The sequence below is a fragment of the Colletotrichum phormii genome (genome assembly GCF_030913505.1).
Source record: "Colletotrichum phormii strain CBS 102054 chromosome Unknown BDP81scaffold_1, whole genome shotgun sequence".
Taxonomy (NCBI): domain Eukaryota; kingdom Fungi; phylum Ascomycota; class Sordariomycetes; order Glomerellales; family Glomerellaceae; genus Colletotrichum; species Colletotrichum phormii.
In genome coordinates, this window is record NW_026851443.1 from 835272 (window position 1) to 854974 (window position 19703).

Below are 19703 nucleotides of genomic sequence, written 5' to 3' on the forward strand. Positions count from 1 at the left end.
GCGCTCTTTGTCGTTGAGTGGTCTTTGCGAAGCGACTGCTTGTGCATGCTCTAGAGTTTGGGGTGTGAGGGAAAGTCTAGGCGACGGAGCATTGGAGACCAGATTGGCATCATGAAAATAAAATGTGTATATGTAAATGTATGTGTATGTAGGGTATATCGTAAACCCGAACCTTCTTCTGGATAGAGGTCTGTTACATTTGTTGCCGCCCACATACCAATGCCAGTATATCATGATAGACTGCTATCAAAGCTAGTCTTTTCCTCCCAAAAAAACGCCTCATCCCATGCCGTTGCCAGATTAAATTGTTCGACCGAGAACCCGAGTACTGAAAAAATGCTGCTGAATCAAACTACCATGCCCTTTCTCATTTCATGATGAAAAAGCACCCGGCCACGATACTCAAAGTAATAGCCGTTGTAGCAAATCCAGCAGCCACTTTATCCTTGGTCTCGATCGGCGGCAACGTAGGGATCTTGGGCTGCGAGCTCATGCCGGCATTGGCATTGCCCACCGACGTGCCGCCCGTGTCCGCAGTCACCGGCGCCGTCTTGGTGTCCGCTTTCTTCACGAGCATGTACATGGTGGCGTCGAGCGCGTTCATCTGCGCACCCACGCCGACCTGGCCGTCGAACTGGCCCTTGGGCACCCATTGGAATCCGCACGCCGTGCCCGGTTGTCCCTTGTAACCCGTAGCCGGCGACCCGTTGCACGCGGCGATGGCGAGTTCGGCGCTGGGCCGGAGGAGGCCCATGATCTTGTCGAACAGGGAGGGCACCACCTGCGCCGTTCCGGCCATCCACCTCGTGAAGTACCCTTTGAAACTTTGCTGGTCCTGGTCGCACAGCTTGAATGCCTCGCAGGCCTGCTCGAACATGGCAGTCTGGTTGAAGAACAGGGTCGTCGCTTCCGTCAGCACGCCCTCGGTTCGCGTCAACCACTTCTTGTCCTGGGTCAAGTTGTACATGGTCGCGGCACCGTGCAGGAAGATACCCGCGTTGTACGACCACTGGATCGTGTCGATATCCTTGCAGTTCATCCCGTTGTCGACCGTGGCACCATCGTAAATCTTGAACTCGGGCGTGATCAGACCAACGCTTGTCTCCCAGTCCCATATCTTCTCCGCCCAGTCCGCATACGTCTGGTTGCCGGTAAACCGCGCTAGTCGAGCCGCAATGTTGAAGAAGCATCCGTTCGAAATCGAGTTCTTGTAGTTGAAGCCGTTGTTGAACGTGAAGATCTGCCACCGCAATCCACCGCCGCACGTCTCCATATCCCAGCGGCTGACGTATTGGTTGAAGGTAGCCTGCGCGAGTGCCAGCCACTGAGGCTTGTCTGATGGAGGGTTTGGGAAGTTGTTTTCCGCCGCGCTCATCGCCGCCATGGCCCAGAATCCTTGGTCATCATTTCCTTCCGTCCTCGTCTGGTTTCTCGGCATGAAGTCGGCATCATCGCCTGCCTGATGAAGCAGTGCTTGTGTTGTTACTGCGTTGTATGTATCGTCTCCCGTCAGGCGCCAGTAATCCACCATTGTGCCGAACATCGCTCCAGCCTCCCACCCTGATGCTTTGTTAGAATAGAGTTGGATATAGAATCCCTCGATGAAATCTCTTACAGAAGTACGGGTCTGGCAAGTTGCCCGGTGTGTCGCCAGTGTTGTTTCCTGTGTAGAACTTCAACAAGCCGAAGGCTATTGTGCTTGCACCATCCTTGATGGACTGGTCTTGGTCAAAGTTGATCTTGACAGTCGCGTCCGCAAGCTGGCCCAGCACGCATGCCGCGCCAGCAATCTTCAAGAACCCCCGCATGATTGACTGTGAGTTGCAAGTTGTCGTCGTCGTCAGGGTAAAGATTGTGATTCGTTATGTGAGATCAGACCGAGACCGCAGCTCCTTCGTGGGTAATGTTTGTTGCCTGTCGTCTTGGCTCTCGATGTGACCGTGCCAGACAGATAGTTGGTTCAGTTGGCTATAAAGGGATAAAGAATAACGTAAAAATAAATCACCAACAAAACTCGTTTACTCAAAATGTCTCCTGGACTGCGAAGGGAAAGATTAAACAAGAGAAGCCTGAAACAACCCGTACACAACGAGAGCACTCGACCAGGAGTAAAGAATGGAATAGACTTGTAAACAAGTCTTCGTAACGGTCTCGCGTTGACGAAAAAGGAGAGGAATGCTTCAGAGACAATAGTCAATGAAGCCGAGATGGGGCATAGGAGGGTAGGGTTGGGGGAAAAGAGAAAGAGACCAGAATGACGTGAAGGAGAACAACAAGAGATACAGCCTGGAAGGAAAGGAGGGGACTTCCACCACCCATGACTGAGTTTGGACGACTTCGTCGAACACCCAACGTCGTGACCGATTTTCTGCTGCGTCAACCCCCGTACACGACGTTTCCGAACCCCAGGCGCCCTTGCCACCGTGTCGCACCGCCATGAACTCTCCACCCCTTTTTCCACCGTCACAGGACACAGTAGTGTAGGTAGACAGCGACGATAAGAGACAGGGACTGTGATGTTGTGGGCGAGAAGCGAGGCGAGCGAGGCTGTGCGTTCGGGTACGGGGAGAGATGAAACCGTTGCGGTTGCGAACTTGGCAGCCTCTCCGTCTCAAGATTGGCCGCGGAACCCCCTTGCGACCACAGACGTGTAACCGGAAGCCAAAAGAGACGAGTAAACATTTTAGACTTGTATGCCAAGCCTCTGGAAGATCTGGATCTCTTTGGCGGATTGGTGGATTGGTTCGCTGCTTTTGCAGCGGGTTGAGCAAAGGGTTTCCTGAGTTTGGGGCCCTCCATCACGATGAGTTCGCGATACAGAACTCGTATTGGAGAAATGGGGAACCGATCATCCGCTCCTCTCTCTGTCGCTCTAAACTTGGAAGTTCTGTGGGTAATGATCCGACCTTTTCGGGGGCAGTAGATGCAGATTTTGCTCCTCTACGACTCCACGACAGGAACCCGAATACACTGGACGACGCATAGCTGCGGGCGAACTTGCAGTCGTGCAGACGGGAATCCGATGTTGCTTGATGCAGTCCTTCTGTGCGCAATGTAGTTCCAAAGGTTGGGATCTTTTTTGACGTTCGGCAAAGTTGGCTGTCACACATGCAACGTCCAGGATTATCTGAGGGAACAGGGCCCGTGCTTCACACCCCTTCTCGCATCTTTCTTCCACTCGTCAATGAGGGAACCGCTGCATCACTATTTTCGGTCTCGCCTGCCAACTGCGATGTTGGGATGGTTCATGGCTTGTTGTGGCTCAACCAAAAAACCCCAAAAAGATGTTCTGCGCCACATATGCCGGGTTTTCCCTTTCTCGCAATGCATTACTGTTCAGGGTTCGTAAAGGAGAAGGACAAATATCTCAAATATGTACCACACCCTCGTGCTAGTTAGTCCCTTTCCATCTTTGATCGACCGAGGCGAGCCCAAGTCAATACTCAAAACGACTGTTGAGCAAGCACTTGGACCGCGGATCCCGAGGTACGAGATCGACCTTTTTACTCCGGACACATGGGTCACTTGATCAAACCTCATCTACGGAGTATTGTTGTTTTCGTGGGCAAGTAAGATTCATCAAAGTACCGCATCGTGTCACCGAAACAGATAGAGTGATAGACCAGCATAAGACCGCAGCTGCGATTCGGACCTCTAACAAAAGAAAGCACAACGCAGACGTCCACCTCATACACCATAAATATTCCGGAGCCGTTAGCCGTCAGCCTAGAGTCATAACATGACGCCGCAGAGTCGTAGCAGCCACCCATCTGCAAGTCCTACCGTTTCGGGAAACCGTTGGACCGGTCGTCTTGCTTTTGTGGTTCCGAGACCTTGATAGACGGAGCGGGTGTATCACAACGCATGCGAAGCTCACCCGTCAAAAATCAGCACCTTGGTTGGACAAGAGCCGTCCGGTCCGCTTCCATAGGCATTCTTCTTTCTTGAGCGATGGAGAGCCATATGAACACCGAGCCGAATGGTCCATGGACCTTCCCCATGGTTAAGTGTCCAGCATTATCAATGCTTTCAGTAGAGTTCACAGGTTGGACCTAAACATCTCGTCTCACATATATGAGTGACTGTATATTCACAACCTTAATTGGCACCCTATCGAGAGAAACGAGAATCAATCATTAACCGACCGAGAAAAGTTTTGTTAAACAAGTAAGCCCGAGGCTCGAAGAAAAGGTACACCATAATTACGCATCATGACAAAGCTCTCAACAATCACAATGGCTGTTCCAATTTCATACAGACGATTATTCTCTCCATGTACTCATAAGTCTCCTAGAGGCTGTATGGCGATCCAGGCCGTGGTATAAGCTGATCCTTACCACATGCTCGTCCGTTTCTCATGTTCATTTCATTCATACGCATTCATCATTCCCATTTTTCCCATTCCTGAAGCAGCTTCTTGCTCTCCTCTCGAGCCCACTGGGTCCTCTCCTGCTCTAGTTTTGCCATCCTCTTGTACGTCTCCGCAAATATCTTTTGCCGCTCAATCACCTTGGCCTCGAGGTACTTGGGTTCATTAAGACGGCAGGATTTGTCGAAGACGGCCCTCATTCTGATGGAATACAGCTGACACGACGCCTCTTCTAAGCGTTGTGGCTTCACATAAAAGTTCCTCGCAATGACGTTGCCGTCTTTTAATTGAGGCGCCACCACCTCGTCGAAACAGTCACCGCAGACGGTGAACTGGGGAAGGAATTGCATGACGTGCCAGTTTTGATCATAGACTGGGTTGTCCTTGGAGCACTCTGCAAACACGGAAAGGTTTTCAATGTCTGTCACAAGCTTCCCAATGTTAGGCGCTTGGGTTGTTGCGAGGGCGAGATCCGAAGTCGTCTCAAGCGCATCGAAATACATCACGAAACGCTTTCGATCGGGGTTAAAGTGCATCGAGCACACGCTCCTCGTGGGCTGTGCCGTGGGATGGAGCGTAACGAACAGGCCTATCAGGTTGGGTAGGAGCGCCTCGATGGTTTTGGCACATTCGTAACAGACGGTGAAGTCTGGCATCGTCATCTGCGTATACGGGTTCTTGATCGAGTACCAAACGCGGGTATTCCGACGGTCTCCCGAACAGGGCTGAATGCTAGTAGTCGCTTTGCTGGTGACATTGGCGACCTGATAGAATAGGCGCAAGTCCGTCAAACGATTCTTCAACGTCAACAGCCACGCAATGTGATACCACCCAATGGAGCCGAAATCGCAGGCAATTGGCTTGTCCATCGGTCGGAACAACATGGGCATAAAGTCGTTGCGGAATTCGGTGTTGAGGAACACCCCGTTGTAGCAGTCTGGACAGATGTTGAAGTTGTCGCACCTTGGCAAACTAAGCCAATCGGCCTTGCCTACAATGCCCTTCTTCCGAGGGCAATCGGGGAAATCCGATACGCCACCGCGGTCTGCATCGTGCGAGTATCGTCGGTAGCTACCTCTCGGGCCGTCGACGACCGGCGCGCTCTTCGCCGGGTCAAACTTGGCTGGTGGCCATGCCTCCATTGGCGGAATTGTTTGACTCAGATTGGCCCTTCTCTCAGGCGATCGTCTTTTCTCTGTTGGGCTCCGTGGTCCAGCAGGAGCAGGCATGGCAGGCATGACCGCTGGTACTATCACTGGATTGTGAAAGGTAGATGCCCGAGACCTTGATCGCGCTCTCGAGGGACGCGACTCGGGATCGCGGACGCTGAGGCGACTAATTCTAGGCAATATATCGTCATCAGGGTACGGAACAGACTTCTCCTTGATATCTCCATTATCCCTGGATTCCCTCGTCACTGGAAATGTTTGTGAAGATCGAGGCGGAGGAGGAGGCGGAATGTCGTCAGCGAACGACTTTGTGGAGACTCGTGGAGATGGCATCACAACTTCTGCCGGGGAAGGCCGCGATCTCGACCTGGCCGACTGAGACGGCTTGAGCTGAGCAGGACTCAGCAATATGTCCTTGTCTTCTTGATCTACAATCGACTTTCTCCGCCGAATATTGGCTGTCCGTGGAGTTTGCGTGTAATCGCTGCTGCTGGAGCCACTGTCATCCCGGCGTCGTGGAGTATCGCGCTTGGAATTGGATGTGCGCTTCGAACCACCATCGCGCTCACGCTCGCGCTCGCGATCCGAACGATCATAGGGCGGTGAAGGATCCTTCTTTTGTGGGCGTTCGCCACGCGGTACGACCCGTTCTCGTTGGTAGCGAGGAGATTCGTTCAACCTGTCGCCGGATGCAACTCTTGACTCCTTGGGAGGAGAGTCAATATTAGTGTTGGAGCGACGCGTCGGCGGCGGGTTCGATGATGCATTTTGACGTGTGTATTTGTCGTCGAACCTTCTGCTGTCATCGGCCAGGTTCGAGCGGCTTCTCTGGGGCCGCGGTGCACCATTCCGACCAGATTGCGAATAGTCGTAATACGCTTTTTCGCGCCCACCTGTTGCATGCTTGATCACTTGTGGTGAGAGAAGAGGCTCCTTGGGCTGTCTGTTGTCGTCCTGTGGTGAGAAGTAATCGGCTGATTGCTGCTCCACGCGAGTCGCAGATTTTGTTCGTTCGTGCTTCCGAGGCCGGCTTTGCTCGTCCTTGACATCAGTTTCAATGCGTGGAAGCTCTTGTCTGCTCTTCTTCTTTTCGAGGTCCGGTCGCTTGTGGTGATTCAGATCTTCTGTTGGAGGTGCCCGGTATTTTCTGCCAGTGTTCGCCTCGTAGTTTGCTCCGTAGTCGCCCGTGATCTCAGGCTTCGCATGACGCGAGCGTTCGGCGGCGCGAGCCTTGGCGTCGTCTGACGAATCTTCGTCCTCTGTCCCGCTCGCAGACTTTGGTACCAGGACGAATCGACGTTCAGGGTTGTGTTCGTGTACCTCCATTATGATGGGGTATTGATCGGCGTCACCTCGCGATGGAGGCTCGGTGTCGCTGATGAGTGAGGCAGTGCTGCCGTGCTCTTTTTGGAGTGCTTCGGTCTCATCTTCGACGGTTGGCGGGGGCGGAAAGTGTTTGCGACGGGTGAGCCTCAATGGCGGGTCGAAGGTTCTGGGTACCAGCGGATCCGGGTTGGAGGCCGGTCGGGTAATATTGGAGATGCTGGAGACATGAGGAGGAACGGCCGGAGCATCCGTGATAGGTCTGTGACTTGTGTAAGACGTGATATACAGCACAGACGTAAGGACAAATGGGCTTACTGCTTGGGGGTTTTAGCCCTAGAGGTTGTAAAGAAGCCCGTCTGTAAAAGATCTTCTATGTTGCGTGATTCGCTCATATTCGGAGAGTTGTAGTGCCAGATGGGAACGAAAACTCAGACAAATTGTCGGGACTTTGAAGGCATCGTGTGTCTCTGTAGCTGACGAGGACGGGAGCGAAAGACCCCGGTCTCTCAGGCGGTCGTCGCAGCCTTGCGCAACGTTTCGTTTCTTCAGTTGAGGTGTGTTTTCTGGCCGTAGTCGTACTGACTGTAATTATGGCAGCCAGCAATGTTTATTGTCCAGGTAAGATATGTATGGATCGAGATATAAGTAGCGGTGTCGCGTCAGCGAAAGCGAAAGCAGACCCGGTCAAGGACGAGTAAGAGTTGAGAAGCGTTCCGACTGGCCGGGCGGTGGGGGGGAGTTGTCGATGTTAAGGTTGAAAGAAACCTAAGAGATGCGGAAGATTTCTACCACCACGAATTCCCCAAAGACGGCTGGGGGTTAGAAAGACGGGCTAGATTAAAGAAGGCGTCTTGTTTGGTGTCAGGAGGGGAGCGGAAGGGTGGGATGTGGGAAGCGTTGAAGATGCGGCGTAGGTTCAAGTCCTTATTTGAACATGGCCGACAGGGGGGGTGGATGATGGGGAGGGGGGGCAGGAGCAACTGAGGGTGGGAAAGTGTTGTCGTTTTGGTGCCCCTCCATGATGACGGGGTGCGGCGCAGGTGTGCAGGCTAGAGGTAATTTGTATCCCCACCCGGGCTGGGCTGCTGTGGTGCGTGGTGTCTGTGGTGCTGGCTGCTGCTGGCTGCTGTTGTGCACGCGTGTGTTTTTCCCGGAGCGGGCTGGGCTGTCTTTCCTGCCGTCCTACGGATAGATACCTACCTTACTGAGGTGGACAGATCCATGTTACTCCGTACCGTAAGGTACCGTAGGTAAGGTAGTCAGGACGGATACCAAGATACCTCAGCCGGAAAGCAGGCACGTAGGAAGGGCCTTCCTGGTTCTTGTCATCCAGTCAGCCAGCTCAGTGCCCCCCCAGCTGCCCTGGGCGTTCGATGGCTCTTTCCAGGATTGCCTGTTCGGTGCCCTCCGCCGTCGCCATTCAGGGCAGGAACACAGCTTCACAGTCAGTGCCCTGCGGTCACCGAGGTGACACCGTTCCCAAGAACGCAACTCTCTGATGTTGGATTCAGAGTTTGGGGGCACGGGAAGATCCTCTCGCGCCTTATCACAACAAACCTGCCGCTCTGGGCCCGGATGACCGAACTATAGCCTCCCAGCCTCACATATTCCTCTTGTTCGGCCAGCCAACTGACTGTCTGTGGGAGACCACCAAGGCCATTGCATTGCCGTCTTCCAAGTTCCAACAACAAACAAACCTCGCCAGGTTTCCCTCTCCACCTGCAGCCATGCAGCCGATGTGTTGTTCGCCTACAGAAATTCTATTCTCTTCTCTTTGCGAATACCTGCTCTGTCACACTGAGTGTCTGTCTAGGAATACAAAAGTACAACCAGACACAAATCATTACTCAACTTTTCGGAATGGATGGTGGCGATGACTCGATCCGAGAGGCAGCATTTCCACACTTTCTTTCGCCCTTGCTACTCGCCCTCCCCGACCTGCATACAAATGATGGCAAGATGGCCATGCCCACGGCGCATCGTGCAGATGGAGCCCTTTAGCCCCCCTCCAACGTCCAAGGCCAAAGCCTAACAAACGTTCGAGCGTGCGGATGGCCCAAGGCCAAAGTGCATCGGCATCGACCTGTATCCACTTTCCACCCGGTTCTCACGTCCGGCCTACCTAGCTTGATACCTTCTTGCATATGCCGGGAACCTGTTTAGGGCAACTGACGCTGTCGATTCGATCATCCACCTGCGATGAGGCCTGACACGGTACCACGACAGCCTGCCGTCCCTGCCTGCATTTCAACCTATTCACGGTTGCACGGATTTGCCCTGACGGGGCTCGACCCTGATCTTTGCATACCTATCTGGTTACGAAGCTCATCTACAGATACCCTGGTCTACATCCTCGTCTCAAGATGAAGACGAATTGACTGTAATTTGTTGGTTGTGGTCAAACAAGAACATCTGACGACTAGGACAAGCTAAGCATACGGTTACGAGGCTTCTCCTAACGAAACTCCAACGGTCCATCTGCCATTGGCCCAGAGCGACAGCAGCATGCGCCACGCGGCGTTTCCGTGTAGGTACTCTTGGTGAGGTCAGGTAACGGCCGACTAGTCGCCGTACAGGTGAGGAGCGAGGCTTAGTCTACGTTGGATCCCATGCCTGGCACCACGGTCAATTCCCAAGGCTCGCCCTTTTGGTATCCGGATGCCGACCTGCCCGTTTGTTCTACGATGTGACGAAAGCCGGAGATCAACCTACACTTTCCATTCCCGCGGACGACATTGAGTTCGTATCTTGGCGATAAGACGGGGCATCGGTCCTTCGCAACATGTCTTTTATCCGCCCGTTACATTGTCCCAGGTAGTTTCGCAAACAATGTGAAGCGAAACGCATCGCCCCTTATCTTGCGTTTCTAGCACTAATTCATGACAGAGATGATGCAGCATCCCAGGCCACCTTACGTATCTCTTTTTGAAAAGTTAGCAGAGATGTTGTGGCCATGTCAGACGCCGTCCTACCCACCCTCACACCCACCTTCAGGCTTCGAGACTCGCCTCTTCTCTCTCCCCCTCCATCCCACAACGGGGTCATGCACACGGCTAGCTGCCGCGAGTGGTGGATAGCAAAAGTCTACCTTTTCTAGAACACTCAAAGTCTCCGACGTCTTAGAGCTGCAGCTATCTACGCCAGCTCGTCATTCAGACTGCCATCGACACCCTTCACTTCCGATGATCTGCACTGAGAAAGAGCGGTGGGATTTCAGTGCAACATTTCTCACGCCACAATAACGGCCCCCGTTTAATATGATCAAAAGCTCGAGTTTTGGACGACTTTGACATTGCAAATCACTTAAAGATCTCAAGTCAATTGTGCCGAAGCTAACTACTGTCGCCCCTGATTGTGGTTATCCAAGCTCTTCAGACACCGTGCATTTTGCCTCGTCTAGCATGGATACAAGCCTATCTTTGGGGCCACGGCCGTTCCCTGACGTCTTTGTATAGCATCAATTCTGGTACAGTTTCACGACGCCTTCCACTTGCCTAGGAACAAGGAGGCATTCAGGCCCAACACGGACCGTACCACTGCCCAAAGTTCCACAGACCTCTCCGCCTCCGGCATCCAACGTGCCTAACTCCTGTCGATTTACCGCTGACACTCGACTGCGACTTGGCCAGCTGTGGGGAATCCAGGCCAAACTCACAGCCATCGGGAGCTGTGCTGTTGTATTCTGCGAGTCTGTTCTGCAAGAGCAGCTTTGGCTAGCCTTTACTGCGCCACAGACTTGAGAGACTCAGGGCTGACCGGAGAGCGTGCTTGAGAAGTCCAAGCTCCGGAGCGGACAGGCCAGCCGCGTATGACTGCTTCGGCCGGGGGAGCAATGCAGCTGCCGCACGACCACAACGGAAATATGGATGGCTGGGCGAGCCTTATCCGGTCTCTACGTGGGTGAAGCCGCGCAAGCCAAACCTGAGCGAGAAAAAGCCGACGCCGAATAAGGCGACCAAGAGAATGGCCCCTCCCTGCAGAGGTTCCGAGATGACTCCTCTGACGACCAACAGGCCACTGATGGCGCTGAAGATGACAGGATTGATGAGCCAAGTGCTATACTCGGCAGCCTTCGCCCCCGGCATGCGGCCGTCTCTCCTACGGAGAAGGATGAGTCCAATGGCCGACGAGAAGAAGATCATGTAAGCCGCCAGTCCTGGACCATGTGTCAGTTGATAATCCTGTGCGATCGCTTTCCAAACGAAGAGGCTCACCAATGAAAGTGACGAGCCCATTGAAGCTTCCGACAGCTACATATACGATTGACAAGGCACAGTTAAGCATGAGGGGAAGTAACGGCACGTTTCTCCTCCACCGACGATTCTGAGTCCAAGACAAGAAACCCCTAATGGGTCCTCGGACCAGTCTTGGCGCAGATGCGAGATATTCGTCGACACACGCAGCCTCGTCCTTTTCGTGACTACAGTGAAGATTTGTCAGGATCGAAGGGAAATATCCCCTTTGACTAGCAACAACGACGAGCTTGGCAGTCGCAAACACGTTGGAGTTCAAAGCACCCATTGCCGAGATGGATACTATGATGCAAAAGAGAAGCCCAGCCCAGGTTCCAAGTATCCTGTTCGCGAACTCCTATTCTTGAGTCAGCCTGACGATCATACTAATCCGGCTCACTTGATACTTACCACAGCGACAGTGCTGCTCGTCTGCATGACGCTCATCGGCAGGCAGACATACAGAGCCGCATTCATCAGCATGAAGCCGATGATCACTACAATCATGGAGCCATTAATTAAGAGGGGCAGATCTCTCCTTGGGTTCTTCATATCTCCCAAGACAAAGCCAACCTGCCGCATATTCAGTTCTTGTTCACGGCTAAACCAGGCGAGCAGTCAAACTCACCATTTCCCAGCCGGCATAGCACCACAGTGCTCCAAACGTTGCCGTCCCAAAATCACCGAGCCACTCCCAAAGACCTATTTCGCGCTGCTCGGGAGCCTGGCCAAACCATCCATACTCGGACGAGGGAACACCCTCTCCGTGACCAAAGGCCCAGACGCCGCAGCCCAGAACGATGATGATGGTCAGAGCCGCCATCTTCAGAAAGAGAAACAAGTTGGCCGCCTTTGCGCCCGCGGTCGCGCCGAGGCAGTTAACCAGCGTCATGATCACGATGCAGCTCGCCGCCACCACTTTCGACACCCAAGACGGCAGCGTCTCTTGGTCTGCGACAAAGGCCTCGGTGAGATAATCCGCAAAAATCGTCGCAATCATTGAGTTCGCCGCGGGTTTGATGATGGTGCACCAGACCCATGTGAACAAGAACCCGGCGAACTCGCCGTAGCATGCTCGCAGGTATTCCTGAATGCCGCCATTATTGGGGATGCGCAACCCGAGCTCGATGAAGGAGGCGGCGCCCGTCCAGACAAGGAGACCACCAAAGAGCCAGGCCAGAAGGCCGTAGCCTGGCGCAGTGACGAATTGGCTGATCTGCGAGGGCACGCTGAAGATTCCCGAGCCGATTTGTAGGCTGATGACGATTGCGAGGCCGTTGAAGAGGGTGAGCTTGTGTGACGCCGACGCCGCCGGGGAAGTATCGCGGGATCTTGTTGGTGCCGGGGGCCGTTGGAGAAACGGCGAGGTTTCGTCGGTGCGGAGGAGGTCCGCCATCGTCGGAGGAGCTTACTTTGAGTTTGCTCAGCTTAGGGCCGAGGGGCGTTAAGTCTTAACAGCGACCTTTCAAATCCATGCAAGGTGAGTGTGGTGGGATCCCAGAAGCTTGATTTTGGCGTGTCAAGGTCACTCTTTCCTCAGTCTCTTAAACTACGTTTTACGAAATTTTTGAGAAACATCTAAGGGGAGGTAAGTCGAATGTAAAAGTAGGCCAGCTCGGGTATAAAGTAACAGGCTCGGATGCCGACTCTGAGCAAAAGGGTTCGTTCGATTGCCACACTGGACGCGTAGCGTTTTGTCTTATCTCTGGAGCGGTTGACAGGGATCTTTGCGCCCTTGTCTGGGGTCTGATAGCATGACTTCGGATAGCATTTTGGCATTCTGCATCTAATCAGATCCGGATGCCCTTCGCCCTCCTCACTGGCGGGAAAGATAGCGTCAACTCACATGTGTGCCTGTCAGCCTGGGACGAGTAATGGCTAAGAGAGAGTTGCAGAGTCTTGATTTGTCAATCGTAGCAAAGCTGCAACCTTACAAAGATTGAGAGGCGGCGAGAGACCACTGGATCTGGTTTTGAACTTCTAGCTAGAGGGAGGGCCGGAGTTAAGGAAGGGACAAGGACCCAGGAGCTATGGGTGTCAAAATCGGCAACCCTTGCATCAACCAGAAATACCTTCTTAGCCCTGATGGTCTAGCGGTATGATTCTCCCTTAGGGTCCTCATGACACTTCTGGGAGAGGTCCCAGGTTCGAATCCTGGTTAGGGCCCAATTCTTTTGCATTTTTGTTGAAATTTCCAGGTTGGATCCAGTTTTGTCTGAAGACGTTGCTGCGACTCGAATTTGGAGTTGCATGGCTTTGGGTTGAGAGTCTGGGGACATCGGGAAGAAGTAGACGTGATCACGCGGTTGCACTTACAAGTACCTTAGAGATCTGGGTTCTTTTGCTGAGATGTGTCCTACTCACAGGCTATGTGTCAAGGATATTGATGGGGCCGGTCGTATGTTATTTCTTGGATGGTTAGTGGTAATAGCTGTAATTCGAAAACAGCTTCTATTTTTGCAGTTTGGGGTGTGATGTATAAGATATCGTGTCTATCGAGGACTTTACTGCCGTCCTACACGTCTCTCACTCAGCGTACCTACTACCTATGGTACCTAGAACCAGACAGTCAGTTTTGTGTGGTGCGAATTCACTCCGGACTAATCCGAACATTGATTCGCTTTAAGCTAGAACATGGCAACGAAACGGAATGTTGACCAACATCGCAAGACGCTCGAGGCGCTGAAAGGGAGGTGAGTTGTAACTTGTGTGTCCTACCTAGGCACGAGGTGTACACCTTGTGGGATGCACCTGAGATGCTCTCAGCTCTAAACGCCAGACCAAGACAAAACCATCTCAACTCGCTTGGGATAATATTTAAATCTCTCGAATAAATTGCATCAACTTGTAAGAGATGATGAACTGCCCGGCGCATTCCTCGCATGCACTAACACGGGTTTCCAAGATCTGAAGAGACCCGTTGACGTGAACCCCCAGGTCCCGCCTCCCGTCCTCCAGCATGCCGTGAAGGTGGGGCAAGCACTGTGTCAGAGCATTTTGGGGAAGCACTGTCCCATTGGCAGCTCACGTGACTTGGACCGGGCTTCGCTAACAGGTACCTGGGTACCTGGGTACCTAGGGTCTCCGCCGCCCACACCGATTTTTTTTCTCACATTGTCGTGTGAAATTGATCGCGAAGCCAGAGTGCAAACTTCAACCCCGTCACTAACCAGCAGCCACTGAAGCCCACCGTTGACCCAGGTAAGCTCAATTTTCTTTAGTCCCTGGCTCTGGACGAAAAATTCGGAATTCTCCATATTCTAGTCAGGCGTCCGGGCGATTTCCAATTCTTTTCCTGTCCTTCCATTATCATCAACTAACCGTTTGTCCTTTTTTTTTTTTCTCTCTTCACAGGTCAATCAACGATCAACACAATGGCTTCGAGACCTACCGTCACCATCATCGGCAAGGATGGCAAGTCCTCCGGCAACACCCACACCCTGCCGGCTGTCTTCCTGAGCCCTATCCGTCCCGATATCGTCCAGGAGGTTCACAAGGGCCTGGCCAAGAACAAGCGCCAGCCCTACTCCGTCAGCGAGAAGGCCGGTCACCAGACCTCTGCCGAGTCTTGGGGAACTGGTTAGTCGACACCCGATCCGAAGCGAGAGCGTTACGAGGAGAAGGACTCTATTTTCCAGCTGGAGTGGAGGAAACGAAAATTCGACAGGAAAAGGAACGCGAACGGGACCTCGAGCAGACATCTGGGAAGGGAGTTACGACACAACCTGCCATGTGGTGGATGTCCGAGGGACCGAAGCGATAACTTTCTCGACGAATTGGAAGATTCACGACAGCTGGGGAATAGAGGGCTCTACGAAGACGTTACTCCGAGAGGGTAATCATTGTTGCTGACAGAAACACCACAGGTCGCGCTGTTGCCCGTATCCCCCGTGTCTCCGGTGGTGGTACTCACCGTGCCGGTCAGGCCGCCTTCGGTAACATGTGCCGTTCCGGTCGCATGTTCGCCCCCACCAAGACGTGGCGCAAGTGGCACGTCAAGGTCTCCCAGGGCCAGAGGTGAGATTTTTTTCCATTCTCTCTCCAGATTCTTCACCACCCCGCTGCGGGGATCGTGAAGATGAGCAGAAAAAGAACCAGCGTTCCTAACAGGCATAATCTACAGACGTTACGCTACTGTTTCCGCTATCGCCGCCTCCGGCGTTGCCCCCCTCCTCCAGGCCCGCGGTCACCAGGTCTCCAACGTCCCCGAGGTCCCCCTGGTCGTCGACTCCGCTCTCTTCGAGAACGCCGCCGTCACCCGCACTGCCGCCGCTGTCTCTCTCCTGAAGACCGTCGGTGCCTCCGACGACGTCGAGAAGGTCAAGAAGTCCAAGAAGCTCCGCGCCGGTAAGGGTAAGCTTCGTGGCCGCCGCCACCGCCAGCGCCGCGGCCCCTTGGTCATCTACGACCCCGAGGTCGACGGCAAGGAGCTCGTCACCGCGTTCCGCAACGTCCCCGGTGTCGAGACCTCCCCCGTCACCGCCCTCAACCTCCTCCAGCTCGCCCCCGGTGGCCACCTCGGCCGCTTCGTCGTCTGGACCTCGGCCGCCTTCAAGTCCCTGGACACCATCTACGGCACCACCACCACCCCCTCCGCCCTCAAGAAGGACTTCCTCCTGCCCTCCAACATCGTCTCCCAGAGCGACTTGACCCGTCTGATCAACAGCTCGGAAACTCAGTCCGCCCTCAACGAGCCCAAGGGTTACGCCGTCACCCGCCGCTCCGCGGTCCAGAAGAAGAACCCCCTCAAGAACAAGCAGGTCATGCTCCGCCTGAACCCCTACGCCTCGGTATTCGCCAAGGAGGCTGCCCAGAAGAAATAAACAGTTTCTTCTCTGGGACGGGTGTTCTGACGCGACGGTGGTGGAATGCAGGTTTCTGAAACGGACGGGGCTACATTTTAGCATGGTTTGTGCTTGAGGCGTAATGGCAACTAGGAAATGTTGACCTCAATTCATCAATGGACAAATGATTCCCTTGAATTCACACAAAAGTCTTGGTGTATTTGGTCTGCCCCTGGACCGTGACGACTTGAATCCACGTGATTATGACGTTTTCTTGTTTTTGTATTTTCTCTCTATTACGTAGTGACTGTAAGGTAGCTACAAAAAGTTCTCTAAACTCCATGGTCTCCATCAGATGTGAGCTGTAACCCACGTCCTTTTATGCCACGGATAGTTTGGTTCATCGGATTCGTTACGTGTCCATCTCCTCAAGATCTAGAAAGGTCTTTAACATCCCATCAGACTACCCAAGTTGCCCAACCCCTCAAGCCCCTCCTCTTCACCCTGAGCCATGAAAAAGTCTCCGAGGATATCCTCCACCTCCTCCACTTTCTTGAATCTCCAGAACCTCTGAATCGCATCCGCCAACCTCTGCGAACACAAGTCTACATTCTCCTCCGTCTCCGCCGCAAAACACAACCGGAAATAAGCCCATCCCCTCTCCGCCCGAATCGCCGGCGTAGCACTAAAGATCAACCCAGGACTCACCAGCACACGATACGGCTTCTTGGTCGCAAAGAACATGAGCGCCGTCGACAGCCTCTCCCCGTCGAGCAGGGGGATCCTCTCGCCGCCCGTCGCCATCCAGAGCGGATGCGTCTCGAGCCGGAGCTTGAGCCAGATGAACATGCCGCCGCGCGGCCAGGCGAACTCGTAGAGCTGCGTCTTGCTCACGACGCCCCAGTCGGCGTCGTCGGCGCTGCGCGGGGTCGACTGCTTGAGCTGGATGGAGCCTTCGTCGAGGATGGTGCACATGCGGTTCATGCGGCGCTCGTAGACGCCGCGGAGGCCGGACAGCCAGCGGACCCAGCCGTCCATTTTCCAGCCTTGGAAGGTCTGCTTCTGGCGCGAGGTGAGGGCGGCGAAGGCGGTGCGGGCGGCGGGGGGCTGGTCGCCCATGATGAGCTCTGCTACTGTGGATTGCACGAAGCCGGAGGGCTGCTGGGTGGTGACTTCGGTGATTCTGAGAGGATGACAGTGTTAGTTTTGATGGTTGTTTTAAACGATGTGTGGTTAGATGGATGATGCATACCTCAGCAGACGCTCAATGATGGCCGGCTGCGCCGTGATCCAGCCCATGCGGCATCCCGGCGCAATGGTCTTGGAAAAGGTGTCGAGGCGGATGACTCTGCCCTCGGTGTCGATGCTGAGGAACGAAGGGATCAAGGAATCCAGGAACTGGTAGCCGGATGACTTGGTGGGCTTGTAAGTCGGAGGAGCAGAAACCTCCAGCCCGCGCGACTTGGCCTCCTCGACGACTGCGGAAGGATACTGCAGGTACCAGTACGGGTCGTCTTCGACAATGATGACATCGTACTTGCTGGCGATGGCGTAAATCTCCTTGCGGCGTTCAACGGACAATATGCCGCTAGTCGGGTTGTGACCCATCCTACCCCACGCCACGTGTTAGCCATGTGTTGTTTTTTTGTCTTACCAATCAGAGCAGCGATCCTCCCCCCAAAGAGGGAAGCAGAGAGAGATAGAGTTTAGAAAGAATAGAACCAAACTCACGTCACGGTGTACATGAAATGCGGCCTCTTGCCATTCTTCTCATCCCACCCAGCCAGAACCTCCTCCAACCCGCCAGGTCCGTTGGCAATCATGCCGCCGTCATCCATCTCGACAGGCACGACCTGAATGCCCCGTGGCAGCGCCTGCGACAGGACCTGGCTGTACACAAAGACCTCGCACAGCATACCGGGCCGCTCCGCCGCGGCATCTTTCGCGGGACTCCACGGGTTCGTGATGAGCTCCAGCGTCTTGGAGAAGCCGTCGGTCGCACCGCAGCTGAGAATCACCTCGGGCCCGCCGAGGTACGGCACGTCCGGGTGCAGGTGGTCCCGCGTGAACTGGCGGATGAAGGACCGCAGGGGCGGATACCCCTCGGCCGTGCCGTACTGCAGCGCGGTGGCGACGTCGATGCGGCGGAGTGGGTCGCGGTCGTCGTCGGTGCCGGGGACGGTGACGTGCCGGGAGGCCTTGACGTCTTTTTCCTTGTCCTGGCCCGAGACGGCGGCAGCGGCGGCGCTCCGGATCGGGAGCGTGGTGGTGGTGCCGTCATCGGGGATCGGAGACGGTTCCCATCGTTCGGGCTTCGCCGCCTGCGCCTCGAGAGTGTCAAACGGGAACAAGCTCGAATGCGGAAGGCCTATAAAACAGGGTTTACCAAAAAAGTGTCAGCGATTCATGCTTTCTCCAAGGTAGTGAGTGTGTGGCCGAAATCGGGATTGCGAATATCATTGGAGCGTTGACGCGCGATCCCGCACGTACGTGACGGTGAGCGCGGAGCACGCAACGCAAGGTGCACATCACGGCATATATTGCGGCATTCCTTCCCGTCTCAGGGGATTAGGTATTTTGGATAGATCGTGGTAACCCAAACCAATCCCATCGATGCCATGCAACCACCAGTGTGCAGAAGAGAAACAGAGAGACGTGACAACAAAAAACGTGCTGGTGTAAAACTGAAATAAAAAAAAGAGTCGAAGCTATTCGGGGGTGATAATGTGAGTTTGGGGTTTTCGGATACTAACCTCCAGCTAGGTTCCCAATGCCGGGGATCTCAAAGTACTTGTAGTACTCCTTCATCTTGCTGGGCTCACGCCTCTTGGTGACCTCGGAGAAGTGATGCGCGAGGCTCAAAGGCGCCTTCTTGGACGAGCTGTCCATGGTGGCGGCAGACATGGTGAATGACGTTGGTATGCTGATACGATGGTGCTGGTGACGGGGACAGTGATGTTGCTAAGCTGTCGCGTGCCTCGGCGGAGATAAGGCTTATACGGCACCGTGGAGTAATTGCGTTGGACAACTCAATCTTGATAGTTGAGTCTGTAGTGTAAAATGAGGTATACCAAAGCCGAGAGAGCCACCAGCAAAGACTATGAACCAAAGAGCCAAGAGGGGGAAGATGAAGAACGGACTTTTGAAAGATAAGAAGTGTTGAGAAATAGACGGGCAAAAAAGATACCGACAAGAGCAAGCAAGCAATCAATGACAGTTCCGTGTCCGCCGTGCCCCAGTCCACACCCCCCGGACGGCTCCTCACTCCCCGGGATTACAAATCGTCATTCATCTTTCCAACGTGGAGTTTTGTGTGTGAGTGCACCCGATAAGGAAGCTCAAGAAACTACTTGTTGATAAGGCCAAGCCAAGAAACGCGCCCCGACTCGCCCGGTGGCTCTCCGCGGTGAGTGAGTAGGTATGGGTACGTAGTCCGTATTGGCGGGCGGGTTGCGGACTTCGTCCTCTGAACGGGTGAACCACACAAACGAGGTGGAGAAAGAAGTGGCGGCCAAGCGAGTTCGGACTGTCACCGATGCTTTGGTAAGTTGGCGTTTTGGCGTCAGGGAGGCTTGGAGACAAGGGTCCTTGGCTAGCCGAACCGGGTCGACCCCGGCTTTCCACGCGCGGCAAACTGCCATTTCTCCCGATCTCCCGAAACTCTACGTCTGAAAGTTCATCTTCGCCTCTACGGAGTACAACGGTTCGCTTTATTCGGAAATATATGGCGCGTCTGTCACCGCAAAGTCTAAAAAGACATAAATTGAACTTCCATCAAAATAGTAAACTTGAACAACAAACAATCTGATTATCATGAAGCTGT

General features: G+C 54.0%; 5 protein-coding genes and 1 non-coding gene across 6 annotated transcripts; 2 read left to right on the plus strand and 4 right to left on the minus strand.

Annotated features, from left to right (window-relative positions):
* Nucleotides 1-8: 8 nt before the first annotated feature.
* Nucleotides 9-2208, minus strand: BDP81DRAFT_337319 (family 76 glycosyl hydrolase). Its single transcript, XM_060585972.1, has 2 exons — nucleotides 1616-2208; nucleotides 9-1560 (listed from the first exon to the last, which is right to left on the minus strand). Exons 1-2 carry the CDS (start codon nucleotides 1806-1808, stop codon nucleotides 368-370), a joined length of 1386 nt encoding a protein of 461 aa, XP_060451438.1. The 5' UTR covers nucleotides 1809-2208; the 3' UTR covers nucleotides 9-367.
* Nucleotides 2209-4383: 2175 nt separating this feature from the next.
* Nucleotides 4384-7256, minus strand: BDP81DRAFT_444144 (uncharacterized protein; the record flags this gene model as incomplete). The annotated part of the gene is made up of 2 exons (XM_060591793.1): nucleotides 4384-7123; nucleotides 7180-7256. 2 exons carry the CDS (start codon nucleotides 7254-7256, stop codon nucleotides 4384-4386), a joined length of 2817 nt encoding a protein of 938 aa, XP_060451439.1.
* A 3489-nt stretch (nucleotides 7257-10745) lies between these two features.
* On the minus strand, nucleotides 10746-12492 carry BDP81DRAFT_388331 (large neutral amino acids transporter small subunit 1; the record flags this gene model as incomplete). Its single annotated transcript, XM_060587097.1, has 4 exons — nucleotides 10746-11020; nucleotides 11079-11454; nucleotides 11508-11669; nucleotides 11725-12492. 4 exons carry the CDS (start codon nucleotides 12490-12492, stop codon nucleotides 10746-10748), a joined length of 1581 nt encoding a protein of 526 aa, XP_060451440.1.
* A 683-nt stretch (nucleotides 12493-13175) lies between these two features.
* BDP81DRAFT_t3 lies at nucleotides 13176-13262 on the plus strand. Its single transcript has one exon. It is a non-coding gene; the product is annotated as a tRNA-Pro (tRNA).
* Nucleotides 13263-14470: 1208 nt separating this feature from the next.
* Nucleotides 14471-15919, plus strand: BDP81DRAFT_444146 (ribosomal protein L4/L1; the record flags this gene model as incomplete). The annotated part of the gene is made up of 3 exons (XM_060591794.1): nucleotides 14471-14675; nucleotides 14963-15113; nucleotides 15220-15919. 3 exons carry the CDS (start codon nucleotides 14471-14473, stop codon nucleotides 15917-15919), a joined length of 1056 nt encoding a protein of 351 aa, XP_060451441.1.
* A 246-nt stretch (nucleotides 15920-16165) lies between these two features.
* BDP81DRAFT_3505 (aromatic amino acid aminotransferase) lies at nucleotides 16166-18976 on the minus strand. Its single transcript, XM_060586199.1, has 4 exons — nucleotides 18634-18976; nucleotides 17612-18248; nucleotides 17133-17489; nucleotides 16166-17063 (listed from the first exon to the last, which is right to left on the minus strand). The coding sequence occupies exons 1-4, from the start codon at nucleotides 18782-18784 to the stop codon at nucleotides 16328-16330; spliced, it is 1881 nt and encodes a 626-aa protein (XP_060451442.1). The 5' UTR covers nucleotides 18785-18976; the 3' UTR covers nucleotides 16166-16327.
* Between the last annotated feature and the right edge of the window lie 727 nt (nucleotides 18977-19703).